The 20,405-nt window shown below is 36.3% G+C and overlaps 1 protein-coding gene across 1 annotated transcript in view; it reads right to left on the reverse strand.

Annotated features, from left to right (window-relative positions):
- The window catches only part of LOC122792268 (protein THEMIS2-like), a 655,074-nt gene that overhangs the window by 37,002 nt on the left and 597,667 nt on the right, over positions 1-20,405 (reverse strand). The window contains exon 6 of the mRNA XM_044060021.1: positions 5,674-5,785. Within this exon, the coding sequence (XP_043915956.1) occupies positions 5,688-5,785 (98 nt within the window). The 3' untranslated portion in view covers positions 5,674-5,687. The remainder of the gene's footprint in view (positions 1-5,673; positions 5,786-20,405) is intronic.

Raw genomic sequence — 20,405 nt, forward strand, 5'->3', positions numbered from 1 at the left:
TGAGGTTTACTTAATTTGCAAAACTTCTGAAAATGGTTCCATTTTTTACACTTGTGACATTGCTGACTGAATGCTAAGCATTTCTCTCTTTTAGACTCATGATTTGTACCACAATTGCAACAGTTAACAATAAAGCTAGACTTGGGTTTTGCTGATTCATGCTTGTACTGCACTGAGGAATCTGTTCCTTTAATTGAACTAGTCTAAGAATTTACTGGAAAACTATATTGTTTCCCTGGTGAACCAGCAGGGGCTGTGGCTGCCATATGCTTAGACCTACTTTTGTTTGCCACATGTTGCATCTACATTTGCTCTGGAGCCTGCTGAAACCATGCTCTTGTCACTTGCAAGCATACTTGTGTATTTTTCTGTCACTTCATGGATCTGACAAATCTCTGTGACTTTACTCAAAGTTAAATCACTGTCACAAAGCAAGATCTTTCTCACAACAGCACTATTGATACCACACATGAGCCTGTCCTTTATTAACTCATCTTTTAAATCACCAAACTGACACATTTTGGCTCTGTTTCTCAGGTCAGTTATATTAGCTGCAAACATTTCCCCTGGTTTCTGATTTCTCGTGTAAAACAAATGCCTCTCTAACGTAATATTTGTCTGGGCATTACACATTTCTTTGAACTTGCGCTTCAAACACTCAGGGTCTTCGTTTGATTCAGCCTGTATAACAATGTGATAGTTTTCACCTTCTCCCTCATATACTGCTGGTGCATACACAAATGAATGCTCTTTTTCTATGGCCTCTGACCCAGCTAGGTTTAACAAAATGAATGCCTTGGTGCATCCGTCTTTATTTGAATAAGCTGCTTGTATAAAAATATCATACTCTTGCTCAAATATTCCCCAATTCTCTGCAATATTCTGATCAAATACAAGTGATAAGGTCTTTTGAAATCCATCTGCCATATTAACACGTACCAGTGAAGGGTTTTGCAAATAAGCGCGAGCACATGCACATATGCATATGCCAGAAATTTATGCCGTATTTGTAACTTCCTCTGTATAATAGAACTTTGCAAAATAAGTCTCTCGGGCACTATAATACTCTTGAAATTACTGCATTGCAACAAGTCACCTCTTATGAGTGTAAGAAACATATCAAATAACTGCACGATGCAAGCCTCTGTGTAACTGGACTTTGCAAAATAAGTCTCTAGAGCACTGTAATACTCTTGAAATTATTACCTTGCAAAAGTAATTTATCATCATTTTAAGAAGCATTTCAAATAACTGTATGATGTGAATGAATTGGGCAACAGAAGCTCAGAGTCAATAAGATTTCAAAGTAATTGCACTTTGTGAATAAAGTGTACACAGCACACTGAAATTTCCCCAAAATGGTGGTACCTAGCTAGGCAACTCTGCAAGAAACACTCTGTAATGGCAGCACTTTGGGAATAGACACACACAGCACAAGAAACTTTTCGAAATGGCTATACTTTGATGTACTTCATGAAATACCTGCACTTTGCACACAGATAAACTGTTTGGAATACATTCACAATAATAAGCACTCACTGTAAGCACTTTTACACACTGAGATACTTTGAATTACTTTAGTTATGCCCCTGATACAATATGAAGTTGTAGTTATGCCAAAGCACAGCACTTTGTCAAAAGACATGCAGTTGCCTTGCTTTATTTAAGCTTAACTTGCCCTTTTTTGCCCTTATTATATTTATTTTTTCTTGTTTAATTTTTTTTTATGCCCATTGTACTTTTCTTGGGCTCGTTTTACTCTAAACATGTCCATTTTACCTTAAACATCCTCATTTTGCCTTAAACATGCTTGTTTTTGCTTTTCTGATAATCGTTTTGTCAAACATCTTTATTTTAAACATTTCCCTTAGTTAATAAATCTTTTGTGCCTCCCACTTGCTTAATAATGCGGTTTGTGCCCTTGTAATGCTCCATTTTATCTTTTTTTATAAAATAAGTAGTTTGTGTGATTTCTCATTACCTTTCATTCTTTTCTGGCTCTTTTTCATGCTCGTTTCTTTTGGTTTATGTTCACTGTTATGTCTGCACCTCATGGCTCTGAATAACATTTTCTGGAATCCTGGTTCTAACACTATGTCGCTCTCCGACTCTTTATGGGTTCTGTTCAAGCAGCTTTATTTTATACAAACACAGCACTATAGAAGTTTACTGACTTTAAGTAACTTATATGCAAGCTAACTACAACTACTGCAATCATACATGCTCACTCTCTGGCTGCACTCTCAAAATGGCACTGGGAATAACGTGTCCAGTATTTATATGTGCATGTTCAGTCCTTGATATGCTTCTTAAAGACACAGCACATACACTCTGATCTACAATTATGATGTACTTGAGCTTTTCCACATCCAAATTACTATTGGCAACATCACATACATATCCTTGCAAGCTACAGGTCCCCCTCTATAACCCAGGAAGCCCATAGCACATACTTAAATGCACTGGAAACACTCCCCGTGTAACACAGTACCATATTCAGTGGCAACTTTAACTATCCCACTATAAATTGGCAATCATACATGACATCAGATATGCCAGACCAGAGATTCCTGGACTTTTAAACACAAACATGAACCCCCTAAACCCCATAGTCTTTATAATAATGGGGGGGCTAACATCTTTTAACTGGTCCTCACAAACTTGGGAGAACATTATACCCCACCCCCTGTATAATGACCACGTTAAGTTGGACAATAAAGCTTTCTCCTTTAACATAAAAATAAGACCCAGGACCCCAACTAACTCTGGAAGTTTTAGGAATTACTCTAAGGCAAACTTCTTACTATTAAGTGACATCCAATTGAAATTTCACTCCCCCCCCCCCCCCCAGTTTTGAGACCATCGCTTACTATGCAGAATTGTTCACGAAAACTCTCTACAATCATTTTATTGGCTGCATACAGACAGTTGTACATCTCAGGAATAAGTACAGGATGCAATGAAAAAACAAACCACCCTAGTGGAATCTCAACAGCAATAGGTTGTATAACAAAAGGAAGAAAATCATAGCAAATATTTGGAAGTGAAATGTTCAGCAAGGTAAAAATGTCCTCATCAATCTAAACAAGCAACTCAGGAGGTTAAATAAGTACACAGAGTCCTCTCTAAGCACAAAACTGTCAGTGGAAAATAAGGAACTACAAACGTAAAGAAGCACCGACAGTACCACAGTGTGGAGATTTATTTAAATTAAACAGTACAAACAGTATACAGGTTAGCGCTTTCAGGGATCTACCCCTTCATCAGACAACTGTTGAATTTCCACACTACCTTAAATACTTTAAACAGTCACATGATGGCACAAATAATTACCCTAATCACTATTAATTAAAAAGAAACACAAATGCCAATAACTGGTGCCACAGCTGTGGTCTACAACTCAGTGCCAAGAAATGCATAATAATATCCTTTGAAAAGAAGGCTAGTCCTAGAAATTATCATATTGAGAAAATACCTCTAACAGTAGACCCAGTGGTCAAGGATTTGTGATCACATGTAGACAGTAATCTGCATAGCAGGCCTTAGGCATAGGCCAACTAGGTGGCCAACTAGGGCGCCGATCTAGCAGGGCCACTTTTTCAGTATTTATTTATTTATTTTTTGTAGTAATGTTTTTTTTAAATATGTTGAATGAATACAGGGAAAAAATAAACAGTAAGATATAAACTGTGAGTAAAAGGAAGAAAAAAGTAATCTGGATGGTGTAGGTAGACCAGGATGGGGACACTGGGTTGTGTGGGGGACACTGTGCAGCTCTTTTGCCTAGGACACCAGTTGACCAGAGACTGTCCCTGGTAACCTGGCCTTTGACCATCATGTGTTTACAGTAGTAAGGAAATAATTTAATATTGCATAACGTATAAGCAAGGATATGGTATCTAGGCAAAGGATGTCATTGTTCTGAAGTACTTGGGCCTCATCAGAACAATCATTGAGTGTAATGCCCCCATTGGTAAGTTCTGACAGGCATATGAAACAACTAGAGCATCCTTACAAAGAGAAAACAGGGCATAAATAAGCAGACTACCTCAAGCCCCTATGATATATGCCTGGCTTACAAATTATCCTCTGATCCTGCTCTGATGGACCTTTCAGACATCTGCAAAACTAATAGCATCAGAATTACCAATCTATTGACCTAAACTTTGTCTACAACATAAATAGGAAATGTTGGAGAGACAGCAATGTGCTGTCTCTGGAACAGATATCCTATCCATGTGAATCAGAGTTCTTTCTTAACTCAATTCAATTGTAACTTTGACCAGTAGATGAGGAATCAGAAATGTACCCATGATCTGGCACCTATGGGTCTATTAGGCAAAGGCATCCTGTAAATGCTTTGTCACACATGCCCAAGTCTACAAATAGCCCTTAATATAACCTTAGAGTATCAAAACTTGACAGATGCATTTGGGAATCATGGCTAGGCATAAAAAGGCCACCCTAGGGTCATTAGTCTAGTAATCACCTATACAGCTATGAAATTATAAGCTGACTGGATAATCTTCAGTGGAGCACTGAGGGACAGGGAGGGATCCAGACACACCTTTCTGATTTATAGGTTCATAGTTGAGTACTAGGCTAGCTGCCTTGTGGGCCATTTTACACTAAGCCTTTCCAAAAGTGAGAATCAAACCCTGTACCTTGTGTCTGTGAGGTAAACATTTTAACCATTACACCAGCCCCAACCCTTGGCACTCTTTTAATATCTGTCCCCCACATAGCTGTACTATGCAACTTGGCATGCAAAAAAGATAGATTATACCAGCTTATACACGGTTTACTATCACTTGGTAATCCAAATGCATGCAAATGTACTGAATAAATGACTCGGGTTTTGCATCCTATAGTGATGGCACTATGCAGAGAAGTGAGGATGGTGAAGAGGGTTGCCCTTGACAATAGGCAAGATGTTTTAGTTTATCGTTGGTAGGAGGAGGTATTCTAGATGATGAATATATTATAAATATGTCACTAGGAGGTGAGGGGTCAGTACTCAAAATAACAAGCGCATATTTCAGTAATGGGAGGTGGATGGGGAGTTCTCCCAGATAATTAATGTATTTAATTTTAGTAGGGGATGAGACGGAAAACTATAATCAACTAGCAGTCTCATAATGAGTATACGAAATAGAAGGAAATACCTAATAAAATGAGATTTTATGTACTTTACATGTGGTGGTGAGAATCTACTACATGTGTACTGTATGCAGTGGTAACCTCAACATATGTTCTAACTAGTGGAGCAGGACAGAAACCTATTTGAGGCCACTTCTATACTATGAGAGACATGCAATAAGTCATTTATCACAAAAAAAGAACCATAGCACCATGTCCATACTAGATTTATGTCACATAGCACAGCCTGCACTACAAAATGACTGCATTTTTTTGTGAATTCTACCCAAAGATGGATACTTTTATCAGTTAATTACCACTATGCATAAGCAGCCATTTAGATCTAAAATATGCAAGCTCTTTTGCTAGCCCAGTGGTATGCAAAAGAGTATTTTACAGTTTTAGAAGACAGTAAATGCCAGATAACTAGTAGATTTGTAAAGCATGCTTGCTAGATGATTTAAACTTCTAATATTTTATTACTTGGAGCAGACTGCATTTCATATTAAAAACAAGTTCAGGAATAAAATGTACCTGCTAGGTTGTATTTAATAAAATGACACTGCTTCCTGCATTTTGCTTATTGTAGCTTTCATCTCATCATCAATTAGTTCATAGTCATGGTCACTGTCATCTGAGGAATCTTCTGAAAAATACAAAGAAATATTTTAGCTGTGCCCCATTTTAATGATTCATGTATGAGCCTATAAAGCAATTACTATGCAACAATATATTGCATGAGCATTTATAACTAAGAACCATTATGTGTTTTAACAGTACAGATACTTAACGCTATGAACTGTGGACAACCATCTTCCAGTAGTTCTTGATTTTATCCACTTAACGTCCACTTGTATACAGTGTAACTAAGTCACATAAGCAGACTGTGATCCTAAGTCACACTTGTAAAAAGATACTTGCTCCTGTTGGGCTAACCTGGTTACAGTGACTAACATGAAATAAAAACAGTTATCTTTTTCTATTAGTAATACTTATTTTCTAGGTAAAACAATCTGTGGGAATATATGGCTTTGAGCATTGACATTTTATCCATTTACATTCAAGATTTTCTTAGCCATTGGTTCCAGATGTGTAACACACAGGGATAAAGCCCTTGACTTTGACCCAGATGACTTGAGATTGATTAGCTGCTTGGGAAGCTGAAACAGCCATTGAATGGTGGTTGACAGATGTGCAATATGTTGCTGCACTTGCTGGGAGGGAGGGCGTGGGAAGATTGTTGTGGGTCCTATGGTGTCCTGGCATTCCAGTGGAGTGGCATAGGCTGCCCTAAGAACAGATCTGGGTGGGGGGCTATGGGTGGTAGAGCCAGAATAGGTCCCTGAAACAGTGACCCACCCCCTCAGTTCTTCAAGTGAAAAGAAAAAAAAAGGGGCTTTGGTTTTTACTGTGGAAAGCCAATTGGTAATTTAGTATCATTTGCCTTTCTACAGCAGCCAAATCCACACCCGGCCTCAAATCTTCATGCGAACAGCAAAAAAACAGACATCAGCTTTTAAACTAAAAATCCAGTTGGCACTTGGCTCTTCAAGCGAAGACCAAAACAAATATGGAAAGTGCTGAAGTGTCTTTCTGTACCAGGATTTCAGTAGATAAAAAAGAAGAATGCAAGAACTCTCAGCCATGTCTCCTAATACTTTGCACCTGAGCCAGCTATCCCTCTGGCACAAGCTTCCTACACTACTGGTGGTTGGGTCCATCCAAGCCTATGTGGTAGCCAATGTGATAATATGCCAATGAATGGGCACACCTCCATATCAGGGACAGCCCCTCCACAGTGATGTGGTGCTCATGTCAGCACCAGGGTGTGGGGTAAGGATACATCAATAAAATGCCCTAATGGCAAGATGGAGCTCCACAATCACCCCTCACTTCATTGGGAATGAATGGGCTGAAAATAGTTCTCATCTAGTAAAAATCAAAACAGGCGATAGATTACAAGGAACAGGTAGCTGACAGATATCAGAGTATGAAAAGAACTTGAAAGTAAAGAATCCCCACTGCACAGAGATATGTCCCCAACACCTCATGTTTCTGTTTATGTTAGACACAGTATACATATTGTGAAATTAAATATAGGTTACATTCTGAAGGTAATGATACTTACTAATCCTTCTTTATGTTAGAAAAGTAAAAGAACAACAGTCAACAATATCCAGAACTTACCCTAAATAGGACCACTTGTTCTGACCCAACAGACATTGCCAATACACTAGCAAGCAAGTTTAGTACAAACTTCACCTGCAAAATATTTATCCAAACTCCATATATCTAAGAATCCCTTACACTCCCTGATATCACCAAGGAACATATTGAGGGACTGGCATAATGGTTAAGGTGTTTATCTTACAAACATAAGGTGCTGGGTTTGTTTCTCAACTGGGGTAATTGGCTAGGCTTAAAATTGCTCACAAAGGCGGTTAACCTAGTACAAACCTATGAACCTATAAAAACTATTTCCTCCATGAGAACCTGAATATATGAGTGGATTTTAATAACTAGCACCAAGTGTGCTCTTGCTGAACCTCTCGTCAAACTATTTAATCTAAACTTAACCACAAGATTTGTTCCTGAATTATGCCACATCACATTGGCAACACCCCTCCATGAGGGTAGTCCTACAATAGACCCTGGTAATTATAGACACATTAGTCTTATGGGCATGATCTGCAAAGCTATGGAGTGTATAAATGATCTCAACTATTATGATAGCAAAAATAGCATCAGTTCCCCTTCATCAAAGGGAAATGTTGTCCATTAAATCTAGTTAATGTCTTCACTAGAGTCACACAGGCTGTTGACAGTGGTCATGCTGTTCACACACCATGTCTTGGCCAAGCTAAAGCTTTTGACACCTTGCCCCATCAGGGTGTTGTAACTAAGCTAAATTCTATATACATAGATCAGTATGGGGTAAGATGGATTGAAAACTGGCTAAAAGACAGAACCCACAAAGTTCAAAAGTATGGAGATAACCAGCAGAGTCTCCCAGGGTTGTGCACTGGGACCCTGTCTGTTTCTTATTTATTTCTCTGATCTCTAAACTGAAAACCAGTACCATTGATTAACTAAATTTTCAGATGACTGAAAACACGGTGTTATTGACAAGACCCTCCGTCACACCTGTACCCATCAAAACTAACTTAATATAGTTAATACCTGATGCATTGAAAATGGTCTTGAATTACATGCTAAGAAAAACTATGGTTTCATTTCATTAAGCAAATAACCTCTGTGCTCAGCATTAGTATAGACTATACTCCACTACTAAAGGAAAATATAGTCAGGAACTTAGGGTGCTCCTATTGATGGTTCCCTCTCCTTTGATCATAACGTGCCAACTGTAGTCAGAAAAAAACGTTTACTTAGCACAAACAATCAATACTCAAATATATATCATCCATATCTAAAGATATCATTGTTCCCTTATACTGAGCACAGAGTAGACCAATTATTGTATACAATGCCTCATATAGGATGTACCTCACTTGACATATTAAAAAAACTAGAGAAGTTCCAGAGGATCCTAACTAAGACAATATCAAAACTAACAAATGCACTAAGGAAATGGAAGCAGGAATGGGACTCAAGGCAAAGATTTAGCATTTTTGTTCTGTTTTTATTTAGAACTTCTTCAGAAATGTTTTAAAAACTCTTATTTATTATTTATTTATTATTTATTTGCAGTTTGTTTTCCAGGATAGTCCATTGGGCTACAAGGAGCCCGTTTTCAATGGAGTCCTGGGGAGAAAAGCTCCTGAAAAAAATACAAATACATAGGAAGGAAGTATAAAATCCATAGTAGTACCTAGTACAGCCAAGTACAAATACTTATGTATACACATATCCATTTTCAAGTAAATGTTACATAATGCAGAAAAGAAAAAAATTTACATTCCAAAAAAAATTATTATTCAACAAGTAACATTCAGTTGGAAATACAATTTTTTTTTTTTAAATTATGGTGGAGATTTTTCAGTTGTAGGTAAATAGCATCACAGAGGATGGAGTACTATAGTAGGTAGTGATTGGCAAGAAATTAATTTGGAAGAATTAAGAGAACAGAATAGTCTAAATTTAGGTTGGATGAGAGCAAGAGCATTTCCATTCAGAAGTAAGGCGAGAGTGCAGTGAGGTTTTGAATAAGGAAAGACTGTTGATGGTGCAGATATGAGGAGGCAGGGAGTTCCAGACGTGTGCTAGAGAGAAGGACATCAGGTGATTCCCAGCTGGACGTGAAGGTTTATGCAATTTAATTAGGTTTTGGCAATTAGATCTTATTGATCTATCTGGTCTGTGCATTTCAAAGGTGTTTGCTAGGGAGGGGCAGAGAGATGGGTTGTGAATGAGTTTGTGTGCTTGGATGAGCTGGGTATAGGCGAGGAGGTTAGGTAGCTCTAGCCAACTTAGATGGTGAAGGGAATTACAGTGGTGGGAGGAAGCTCTATGACCAGCAGCAAATTTTGATATCTTGTTATAACAGGATGAGAGTTTTGCAGTAAGGGAAGCATGAAGCCTAGTTAGGATGGGAACACTGTATAAAAGAGATGGGATGAAGTATGCATTGGCTAGTATAATCCTGGTGGCAGGGGAGATAAAGTGACTATGACGGTAGAGCATACCTAGTTTTTATGTTTTTTTTATGTTTGCTTGTATATGCTTGTCGAGTTTTAGTTGGTCATCAATAATAACTCCTAGCAGTTTTGTGTCAGAGACTAGTTCTAGGGAGGTATTATTTTTGCTGGTAATTAAGAAAGATTGTTTGTCTAGAGAAGAGGTTTTAGAGGTGTTGAATAGCATTAGTTTGGTTTTGGATACATTCAGGGCAAGATGGCTGTCCAGCATCCACTGTTCAGTAGAGGAGAAGGCGGCTTGTGTTAGATTGCTGAGAGTTGAAATAGAAGGGGAGGAACAGATTATAGTGGAATTATCGGCATATTGAATAAGGCTGGATTTTGGGATAGCATGGTAGAAATAATTTATGAATATATTGAATAATAGGGGGCCTGGAATGGAACCTTGGGGGACGCCTGTGGAAGTATTGAGAAAGGGTGAGGTAACTCTTTTCCATTTAACTGCTTGTTGCCTGTTTGTGAGGTAGCTTGAGAACCAGTGGATGGAGGAGGAGGATAGTTTTAGTTTAGAGACTTTGGAAAGAAGCAAGTTGTGGGAAATGGTGTTGAAGGCCTTAGAGAGGTCAAGGAAAAGAGTAGATACGAGGTGTTCAGAGTTACGGGCTTTGTTGATTGTTTCAAGGAAGGACAGAAGGGCAGAAGGGCAGTGAAGGTACTATGACCTGGTCTAAAGCCATGTTGTGTGGGGTTAGAATCTGGTTATTGATAGATAGGGTAAGAGTTGTTGGTGGACACACTTATCGAGTAGTTTAGAAATAGGGGATAGGATGGCAATAGGGCAAAAGTTAGGGATGTCATTGTTATTTCTGCCTTTGTGGAGAGGGATAATAAACGCCTTCTTCCAGAGTTGGGGGAGCTGGCATTCTGAGAAGGAACGATTTATTAGCATGGAGACAGGGAGGTCAATTACTTTAGCAGCAACTTTTAGGAAATAGGAGGTGATATCGTCAGGGGCATTGGAGCAGGGTTTTAATTTTTGGAGGATTTTTTTGTAGTGGATATGGAAATGGGATTGACGGAGAAAGGTGGGGGTTGGGAGCATAGGATGTTAGGGGAAGAGGGGGTGGAGGCAGGCTGAGTAGAAGTTATAGTTGTTAGTGAAGGATAGTGTTAGTTTGTTGATGGAGTCAATAAAGAGGGAATTAAATTGGGTTGCTAATTCCATGTCAGTTGTATTTGGGTCGGGGCTTGGGTTTTCTTTTTTTTCCAGGGTTGAGGATAGATGTTATTCCTTTCCAAAATTGTTTGGGGATGGTATTAAGTTTGGTTTGGAGGGAAAAGAAATAAGTTTTCCGGTCAGAGACAATGAGTGTTTTGACTTTGTTGCATAGAGTTTTATATTCGGTAAGGGTAGAGGGGTTTATTTTTTTGTATCGTGCCCATGCTTTGTCACGAAGACACATGGTTACAAAAATATTTTTAGATAGCCAAGGTACAGGGTTGCTTTTTATGCGTTTAGTTTTTAGAGGGGCAAGGGAGTTGAATAGGTTCGTAAAGATGGTGTTGAAATAGGAGACGGCATTATCTAGGGGAAGGGTATTTAATGGGTTCCAGTTGGTGCACTTTTAGTTTGTTTATAAAAATTTCTGTGTTGAAATTTTTTAAGCAGTGAAAGTAGATGGGAGACACTGGGCAAAGGTGGTCTGGGAATTAATCATGTGACTTTTCTAACAAATCAAAGTACAAACATTTAAATGACGACATTTTGTAAATGAACTGAAAATCTGTATAGTCATATGCACACCTAAGCCTATCAAATCAAACCTGATTTGCAATCTGATATAATATAACATAATACAATGTAGTTATAACATTTTGAAAATACAGGTAGATAAAATGAGTGAAAGTTCTATACACCAAGAAATGAACAAGAGATATAATCATAACGTCTGTGCCAATAAAAAGCACTTGAGGTTAATATGTTCATTAAACCCTGTTTTTTTTTTTTTTGTCTGAGACAAATCGCAGCTGTCACTCAGCTTCTCAGTATTCCAGGAAAACATTATAATTGCCAATGAGGATGTCCAGATCAACTTGATCTAACAGAAGAAAGTTGAACTTCTTGAAATCTATACAAGTTCCAGCATGTTTAGCCAAAGGATTGTTAGTGTCCTTTTTGATGTCTAAAACATGCTCATAAATCCTTCTGCTGAGTTTCCTAATGTTTTATCCAATGTAGTAACTTTGACATGTGTCACAAAATGCCAGGTATACCTCACCACATGAATTGCAGTTGAACCTACCTCTAGAGACAATTGTTTTATTTACTGCTGTGACGTGAATACTGGAACATTTGGAAATGTAACCGCAATATTTACATTTGCCACACCTAAACGTTCCAGTGGAGGTTTCTGCGGCTGAATTGCATTTCTTTGAAGTTTCTACCATGCTTTTAATGTTCAGTGATTTTTTTATAGGTGAATAATGTTTTTTGCCAAAAATTTCTAATAATTCCTTGTTCCATAGATTATTTTCCAGTTGTTGATAATGGTGTATTTAATAACAGACATGTCCATGGTAATGGATAAAGGGTAAGTACTTTTGTATTCATCAAGTTGATATTTGAGCAAGAGTGACCTTGTTGTCCATTTTTTCAATAGTAGATGAAGTTGTCTGTAGAATGAGTTTAGCCTTGTCCTGCTAAAGTGTTGTTACCTCCTGTACAATATTAGATTAATAGACTGAGGGCATAGCCTCTCTGCAGTAATAGATTCTTAAGCATCTCTGCTTCATCTGCAAAGGTGTCATCATTACTGGTGAGTCTGCTTAACCTAATATATTGTCCCCTGATCATGCCTTTCTTCATGTGTTGTGGGTGTAAGGTTTTGTAATGGAGGTAGTTGTTGGCGAAGGTATCTTTTCTAAATATTTTGCTATGAAGAACTCAACTTCTTCCTTCTTGGTTCAAAGTAATGTCAAGGTAATTAATTTCTTTACCCACAACACTGATGATAAATTTCAAGAAAGGGGTGCTATTGTTTAAATATTCCAAGAAGGAAAGAAAATCTTCTTTGGTCCTCTTCCAGATGAAAAGCAAATCATCAATGTTACGTCTGTAAAAAATGACTTTTGAATGTGAAGGGTGAGCTTCAATGTGATTTTGTTCCCAGAGGGCCATCACATGGTTTGCAAATACTGCAGCCACTCTGGCTTCCATTGCCACACCTGACTTCTGTCTGTACAATTTATTGTTAAACTGGACAAAATTATTGCTTAGTACTAAGTCCAACAATGTACAGATTGTGTTAATCATAGTGTTATTCATACTAGTAAACCTGCTGAGATTCTCCCTCACAAGTTCAATGCTGGTAGTTTGTTTAATGCAAGTATACAGAGACACAACATCTATGGAAACAAACATAGAATAATTGTATATGTCACTGATGTTACTGAGCCGTTTGAACAGATGCCACTAGTCTTTAACATGACTCCTTTGCTAATGGATTAAGTATATGGTCAAGATAAATAAATATTGGCTCTGTTTTGTAAAAGTCTTTTGCGACAATTGACTGAAATGGTAGATTGGTATGATCTTTATGAATTTTAGGTATGCCAAAAAAACGTGTTATTTTCGATTGGTCAAGTTTCAGGAAGACATAGGTACCATGATCCAATTCATCTTGGAATAAAAGATCAAAAAGATCTGTGTCAGTTTCTGCAAACTTTTTGTATAGCATCTGATAGTTAGTTCTTAATAACTGTAGTGTAATTTTCTGTATCCATAATAACTACTGTCCCACTTTTATCAACCTTCATGATTCAGACATCCTTGTTGTTGGACATTTATAATGGGTGTGTTGCCCAGTTTCCTCCTAAGGACAGTCTCGCAAATATCATAGAAAGCTTGCAATGTAGATTGTTGTATTATATGTACTTTTAGTTGAAATGTTTGTGTCTGTGTTCTTAAAATGAAGAATGTCTTTAAGAAAGTATTATAAATTTAACCTCCAAGTGTAGAGTTTCAAATCCGCATGTATCCTTGCTGGGTTAGCCATTTGTGTGGGTATAAATATGAAACCATTAGATAATACAGAAACACGGGAGTTCTCAAGAATCAATTGGCTTAAATGGACTATGTTGCAGGTTTCAGTTTCTCTTCCTCCCTTTGCCTCTTTCTCTGCCTGTGCCCTTCCTTCTGTTTTGTCAGTGAGAACTCTTTATTGCAGCTGGTGGGTTTAAAATAAAAGGGATAGGAGATAGGAGTGTAGGTTATGCAAAATTCTTAATGCTAGTATTGATATGGACTGTATTTACTTCCCTGGTGTTGACTGGCTACTTGTTTAGGTAGTTAGAGTCAGCACAAGTGTTGTTAGGAACATGCACTTGAGATACAACTGTATTTTCATGATTTTTTTTATTATTCTTAGTATAAGGATAAGCTGTACGAGTCTAGTACACTTCCACATCTCTAACCAATTTTTTCTGCTTCTTGTTTATGATAGTGGACACAAATCTGCTTCTCTTGGCACTTATTCTATAATAGAAACTGCTAAATTGTGAAAAATAAGGGTTATTCGCAATGTAGTCTTTCAATATGAATATTTCATTCTGCAAAGAACCAATTTGTTTGTGATAATGTTCTACCAGAAATTTCATAAGATTGACACTGGTTTGATTAAAAAGCTTGACTAGGTCTTTGAACAGTTTATCTTCTGATGCAACACCATTAGTAAACTTAGATAATATTAAACTGAAAGGAAACTGTTCTCTACTAATGCATACCTGTAAATAATGCACTTCATATTGCAGAGATTTTAGTTTGAGAATTTTCTTTTCAAGTTGAAAAATATAGTTTTTACAAACACTAAAAGGACACTAACAACACTTTGTCTAAACATGCTGGAATTTGTATAGATTTCAAGAAGATCAACTTTCTTTTGTTAGATCAAGTTGATCTGGACACCCTCATCAGCAATCATAATGCTTTGCTGGAATGCATAGAAACTGAATGGCAGCTATGACTTGCCTCTGACAAAAAACAAGGTTGAATGAACATATTAACCTCAAGTGCTTTTTATTGGTACAGAGGTTATGATTATGTCTCTTGCTCATCTCTTATTATATAAAAGTTTTACTTGTTTTACCACCTCTATTTTCAAATTGTTATAACTACATTGTATTATGTTATGTTATATTGGTTTGCAAATCAGGTTCAATTTGATAGACTTAGGCATGCACATGACTATACAGATTTTCACTTCATTTACAAAATATCCTTATTTAAATGTTTGTACTTTGATTTGTTAGAAAGGTCACATGATTACAGAGTCTTTAAAGTGATGTCAGATCTCATTTAAATGTTTGTACTTTGATTTGTCAGAAAAGTCACATGATTAATTGAGCAGGTTTTAAATACACCATGAATAGTTTTTTAAAACTTTTCTGAAGACGTTCTAAATGAAAACAGAATTCTTCTTCTGGCTTTTTCACATTTAGGAGTTGCCACAGTGGATCATGATTGGCAGTGGAGTTTTATGGTGTCGAGTTGCCAGCCTGGCACCCAAACTTCCAGAGGAGGCACGCACACATACTCATGCCTAGGGTGAATTTAGAGTATCCAATCCACCTACAGCATGTCTTTGGGATGAAACCAGAGCACCCAGAGGAAACCCATACAGACTCTGAACAGAAGGCACCCCAGCCAAGGATCGAACCGGAAAAACTTTTTGCTGTGAGGCAACAACACTAACTACTACAACACCATGGCCACCCATCTAAATAAAAACAGAATGAAAGCACTAAATCTTTGACTTGAGTCCCATTCCTGCAGCCATTTACATAGTGTGTTTGTTAGTTTTGAGTTTTTATTCATTTCTCAGCATCTTGGTTTTATAAGACCATATCAAGCTTAAATACAGCTATAAGCTATATAAGGATAATCTAATACACCTCCACATCTCTAAACAATTTTTCTGCTTCTTGTTTATGATAGTAGATACATATCTGCTTCTCTTGGGACTTATGCTATAATAGAAACTGCTCAATTGTGAAAAATAAGGGTTATTCATAATGCAGTCATTCAATATGAAGATGAACGAAACACCAGACTGAAGACCACCACGATGCTATAAAAATCTTCTTTATTCAGGCCAAACAAGATAAGCGCTTTTGCGTACTAAACCAGTACGCTTCCTCAGATCTAATTTTACATAAAAAGCACAGCACTTATATACAATAAAAATGTTCAATTAAAACTAATTAGCTAATTAAGCATCAATTAATGATTTAAAAGAACAGAACTAGTTGTATTGTATCATATCATCGTAAACTCAATAGTCATTAAAAATATACTTATTATAAACTATTAGATAGATATGAACATAATATCAAGCCTGTTCATCAGGTATATAACAAACCTTGCAAAAAATATATAAAAAGTAAATGTGTCAATATATGTAAATAAATATATTTAAACAAAAAATGTATGAAAAACAATATTTGTGTGTATTGACATATGAGAGCTACTATGTAGTTCAAAAGGACAATGAAATATATGAAATATTCTACAAAATCTTATGAATTGATAAAAGATAAACAAATATGGCAAAGAAGATATTTGAAAATCAAGAATAACATACGAAAATCTGTGTCTTCTGTTGTTAGGAAATATATGTATGTGTATGTGAAACAAGAACAAAAACTGACAATACTCCAAAATACATATATATAAAAAAAAAAAAAAAAAATATATATATATATATATATATATATATATATATATATATATATGAAGACGACTTTAATAATATTATGAAATGTATATAAAAAAACACAATATATTCAAAACAGCAAAGGGCTTATCTTATAATATATATCAAGTAACTAAAAATTTAAAATCATAAATCATATAACGTAAGAGCATATTTCAATATATCATTTCATATAATGCTAAAATAACATTAATAGAAACTGATGAAAGTCCTATATATTAATAGAAGACATGTGTATATACACACTAAGAACGACTCGCATAAACAATACGAGAATACACATGTAAAAATAGCAAAGGCCCATGTGAAACATTGTTAGCAACTATAAAGAAAAGGAGCGCAGTTCATTAATATACATGTGATGTTTAAAAAAGAGGTCCAAGAATTGTAAGATAAAATAAGATTCAACTTAAAATGCTAACTAGATACTATTTTAAACTCCGCATTTTAAGTGAAGATCTAACACTAATGTACTGGTTAAGGCCAGGTGGATAGTGTGCTTTAAAGCGCAATATCCAGGCTAGTTCATTATTTTCTAGTTCATTGAAGGTATCACCTTTCCGTTTGCTAGCTTTAGTAACTTGTAATATTCTGAACTTAAAGGTATGTCCAACATTATCATTTATGTGTTTAAATAATGCATTCTTTAAGTCATTCTTTTTTATATCATGTATATGGTTGTAGATCCTTTCTTTTAAAGATCTTGTTGTCATGCCTATATAGAATGCATTGCAGTTACAACAGTCTGCAAGGTATATGAGATTCGAGCTAGTGCAATTACCTTTAAAATTCGGTCTAAAATTAAGGTCTAAAGAAGGATGCTTAAAATCTTGTTCTTTAGAGATATGGACACACATGTTACAAGCATTGCATGGGTATGTTCCTACTTTAATTAGTGAAGTTCTCTGAGTAGCTGGAGTACATTCCTCATTGAACTTCTCTATGCATAGTAGTCTTTTTAGGTTCTTGCTATTATTATAGACAAACACTGGTTTCTCTCCTACCAATTTTTTGATATCTATGTCTGTATGTAATATATGCCAATTCTTTTTAATAATGTTGGTAATGTACTTATTATCACTAGTGTATCTAGTCTGAAAGTTTAAGGCATATTTATTAGATGTATAGTTGTTCCATATGGTATATTGCCTCTTGCTACTCTCATATGGTGCTTCCGTTAACTTAAGGGACTGTTTAACTGAATTAATCAGTTTTGAGTCATATCCTCTATCTATAAACATCTGTTCTAAATTGCATATCTGTGCAGAAAAGTCTTCAGGGTCTCTACATATTTTCTGAATTCTGATGAATTGGCTTTTTATAATATTTCTAAACACGTGTCTAGGGTGCATGCTGTTAAATTCCAAGAGCGTGTTTTTCCAGCACGGTTTTCTGTAAACAGAAGTATGTAAAAAACCTAATTCATCTTTTTTGATGGTGATGTCCAAAAAGTCTATTTTTGTATCAGAGAACTCCATAGTAAATCTAAAGAACAAGGTAGTTGATTCCAAATATTCAACCAATGCTTTAAATTCATCTATGGTGCCCTTCCAGAAGATAAGGACATCATCGACAAAACGCTTATAAAGTAACATTTTTTGAAAGTGTGGATTGTTAAAAAGATATGTAATTTCCCAATAGTGAACAACAAGGTTTGCGTAGGTATTTGCGCAGGGGGTGCCCATGGCCACTCCCCACTGCTGTAAAAAGAGTTCTTTACCATACATAAAAACATTATTGTTAAGCACTAATTGTAGAAGTGCATTAAAAAGGATCTGGTCATCACTATTAAATAGTTCACGATCCTTAATAAGATATCTAATAGCTTCACTCCCATAGTTGTTTGGAATGGTTGTGAAAAGATTTTTCATGTCCATAGTTATTAGGAGACAATCTCTAGGAAGACCCTGATCAAATTGTGTCAAAACATCTAACAGTTGGTATGTGTCCTTAAGAATGGATGGAATGTTATTAACTATGAGTCTAAGCTTCTTTTCAATAAAGACTGACATGGTTTCTGTAATCCATCCGTTACCTACAACTATGGGTCGCAAAGGAGGTGGTAGTATATTTTTATGTACCTTGGGCAAACCTTTTATGTATGGAATCCTAGGTTGTTCAACTAAGAAATAAGAATACAAATCATGATCAATTTGTCAACACATTAAGAAATCATAGAGCTCCTGATGTACTTCATAAATTAATCTGTTTAAATCAGAATATGCAATCTTAGTATAAGTAGCAACATCATTTAACATATTCATCATGCTAGTGTGTTACATTTCATAGTCCAGCAGAACAATCCCTCCCCCCTTATCTGCCGGTTTCACAACCACATTCTTATCACGTTGTAAGGAATAAATGGTTTCCCATTCATCATGTGAAGTGTTATAAAACAAGTCTTTAGTTTTAAAGTTGTTAAAGTAGTCATAGATATCGTTTTCACAAGCTTTCAAAAAACAGTCAACAGTAGGTGGTAGCGTTGGCGTGAACGTACTTTTCCTTTTAAAGGAAACCTCATTTCCTTTTAGGTTTTCAGATTGTTTAGCTTTGCTAAAAAAACTTTTTAAAGCAATGGGACGTGAAAAAAGTCTTAAGTCAACTAAAAGTTCACTAACGTTACTAACCTGAGCCGGTATGTATGTTAAGCCCTTGTTAAGTAAAACCTTGTCAGATGGTGTGAGGGCTCGTTTGGATAAATTGAAAACCAGGTCATTCAGTCTCTCATTCAATTCCTGTTGCTCGGGTATTCTCCCGAGAATTTCCTTTTTGATCTCCCTCGGCTGCTGGATCTGTTTTGTGACACATTTCGAAATTTCGCGTGTAACGGTAAAAAACTTTCAAGGTTCCCTTGTTTAACTTTTGGCTTGGCACCAAGCGTGCTGCTATTTGATTTCTTTAGTTCTTGCTGGTTGGGAGGGGGAGTGTCTTTAATTCCCTGAGTAGTGTCATTCACTGGCGTTGAGCATGGAACTATAGCGTCATTAGTAGGAACTACAGTTCTTAAAAGGGAAATGTTGGATTGAGAATGTAAAACACTAGTTTCATTAGTTATAGGAGCATTTTCTTCATTTGTATTATTATGGTTCATGGATTCCATTCTGTTGTTACGATATCTGGGCCAAGAAAACACCTGGCCATTATGGAAATCCATGTTGTCCCTTTGTAGTTTCCTCGTTTTTATTAGTTGAAGTTTCTCACCATAAGAGGATATCTGATTATATAAAGTGTCTAATCTTTGGGAAAACATTTCCCCTTTAAATTTCGAAGCAATGTCTTTGAACAAGGTGTCAGATTTTTGAGAGAGCTCTTTCTCAATAGGTGAGAAATACTCTATAAGCAACTTGATGTAATTAAACCCCAGGTCTAGATTCAGTTGTTGCCATCTTTTTAGCAATTCTGGATGGTTTTCTCCGAATGTCGGCATACATAGCACTCTCATTCCTCTAGGAATTACTTTGAAGTGCAGGCAAGCTTCTAAATGATGCCTTTGCCAACTGAGTCTATATAGCCTGTAGAGTGTATTTTCAAGTTATTTGTAAGCTATATTAAAATCTCTTTGAATGTCTATATTTATATTGTCACAAGTGGCAATAGGTAACATGAAATCCATATTCAATAACGGATTATTTTTTGGTTCAGTTAAGACATACCATTTTTTTTCCAGAATATGTTTGTCTGGCATATAGTCCAGTTCGACATTAGTAGCATCCATAATGTGAAGGCAGCTGAAGCGTAAGAACAAACACAACTAGTCCAATGAAACACAAGATCAGCTGAACTTCCAAAGGTCTTCTCTGTAGCAAGCAGCAAAAATGTAGATGAACGAAACACCAGACTGAAGACCACCACGATGCTATAAAAATCTTCTTTATTCAGGCCAAACAAGATAAGCGCTTTC

This window comes from Protopterus annectens, chromosome 1.part2 (assembly GCF_019279795.1).
Source record: "Protopterus annectens isolate FY-2018-M chromosome 1.part2, PAN1.0, whole genome shotgun sequence".
Classification (NCBI taxonomy): Eukaryota; Metazoa; Chordata; order Ceratodontiformes; family Protopteridae; genus Protopterus; species Protopterus annectens.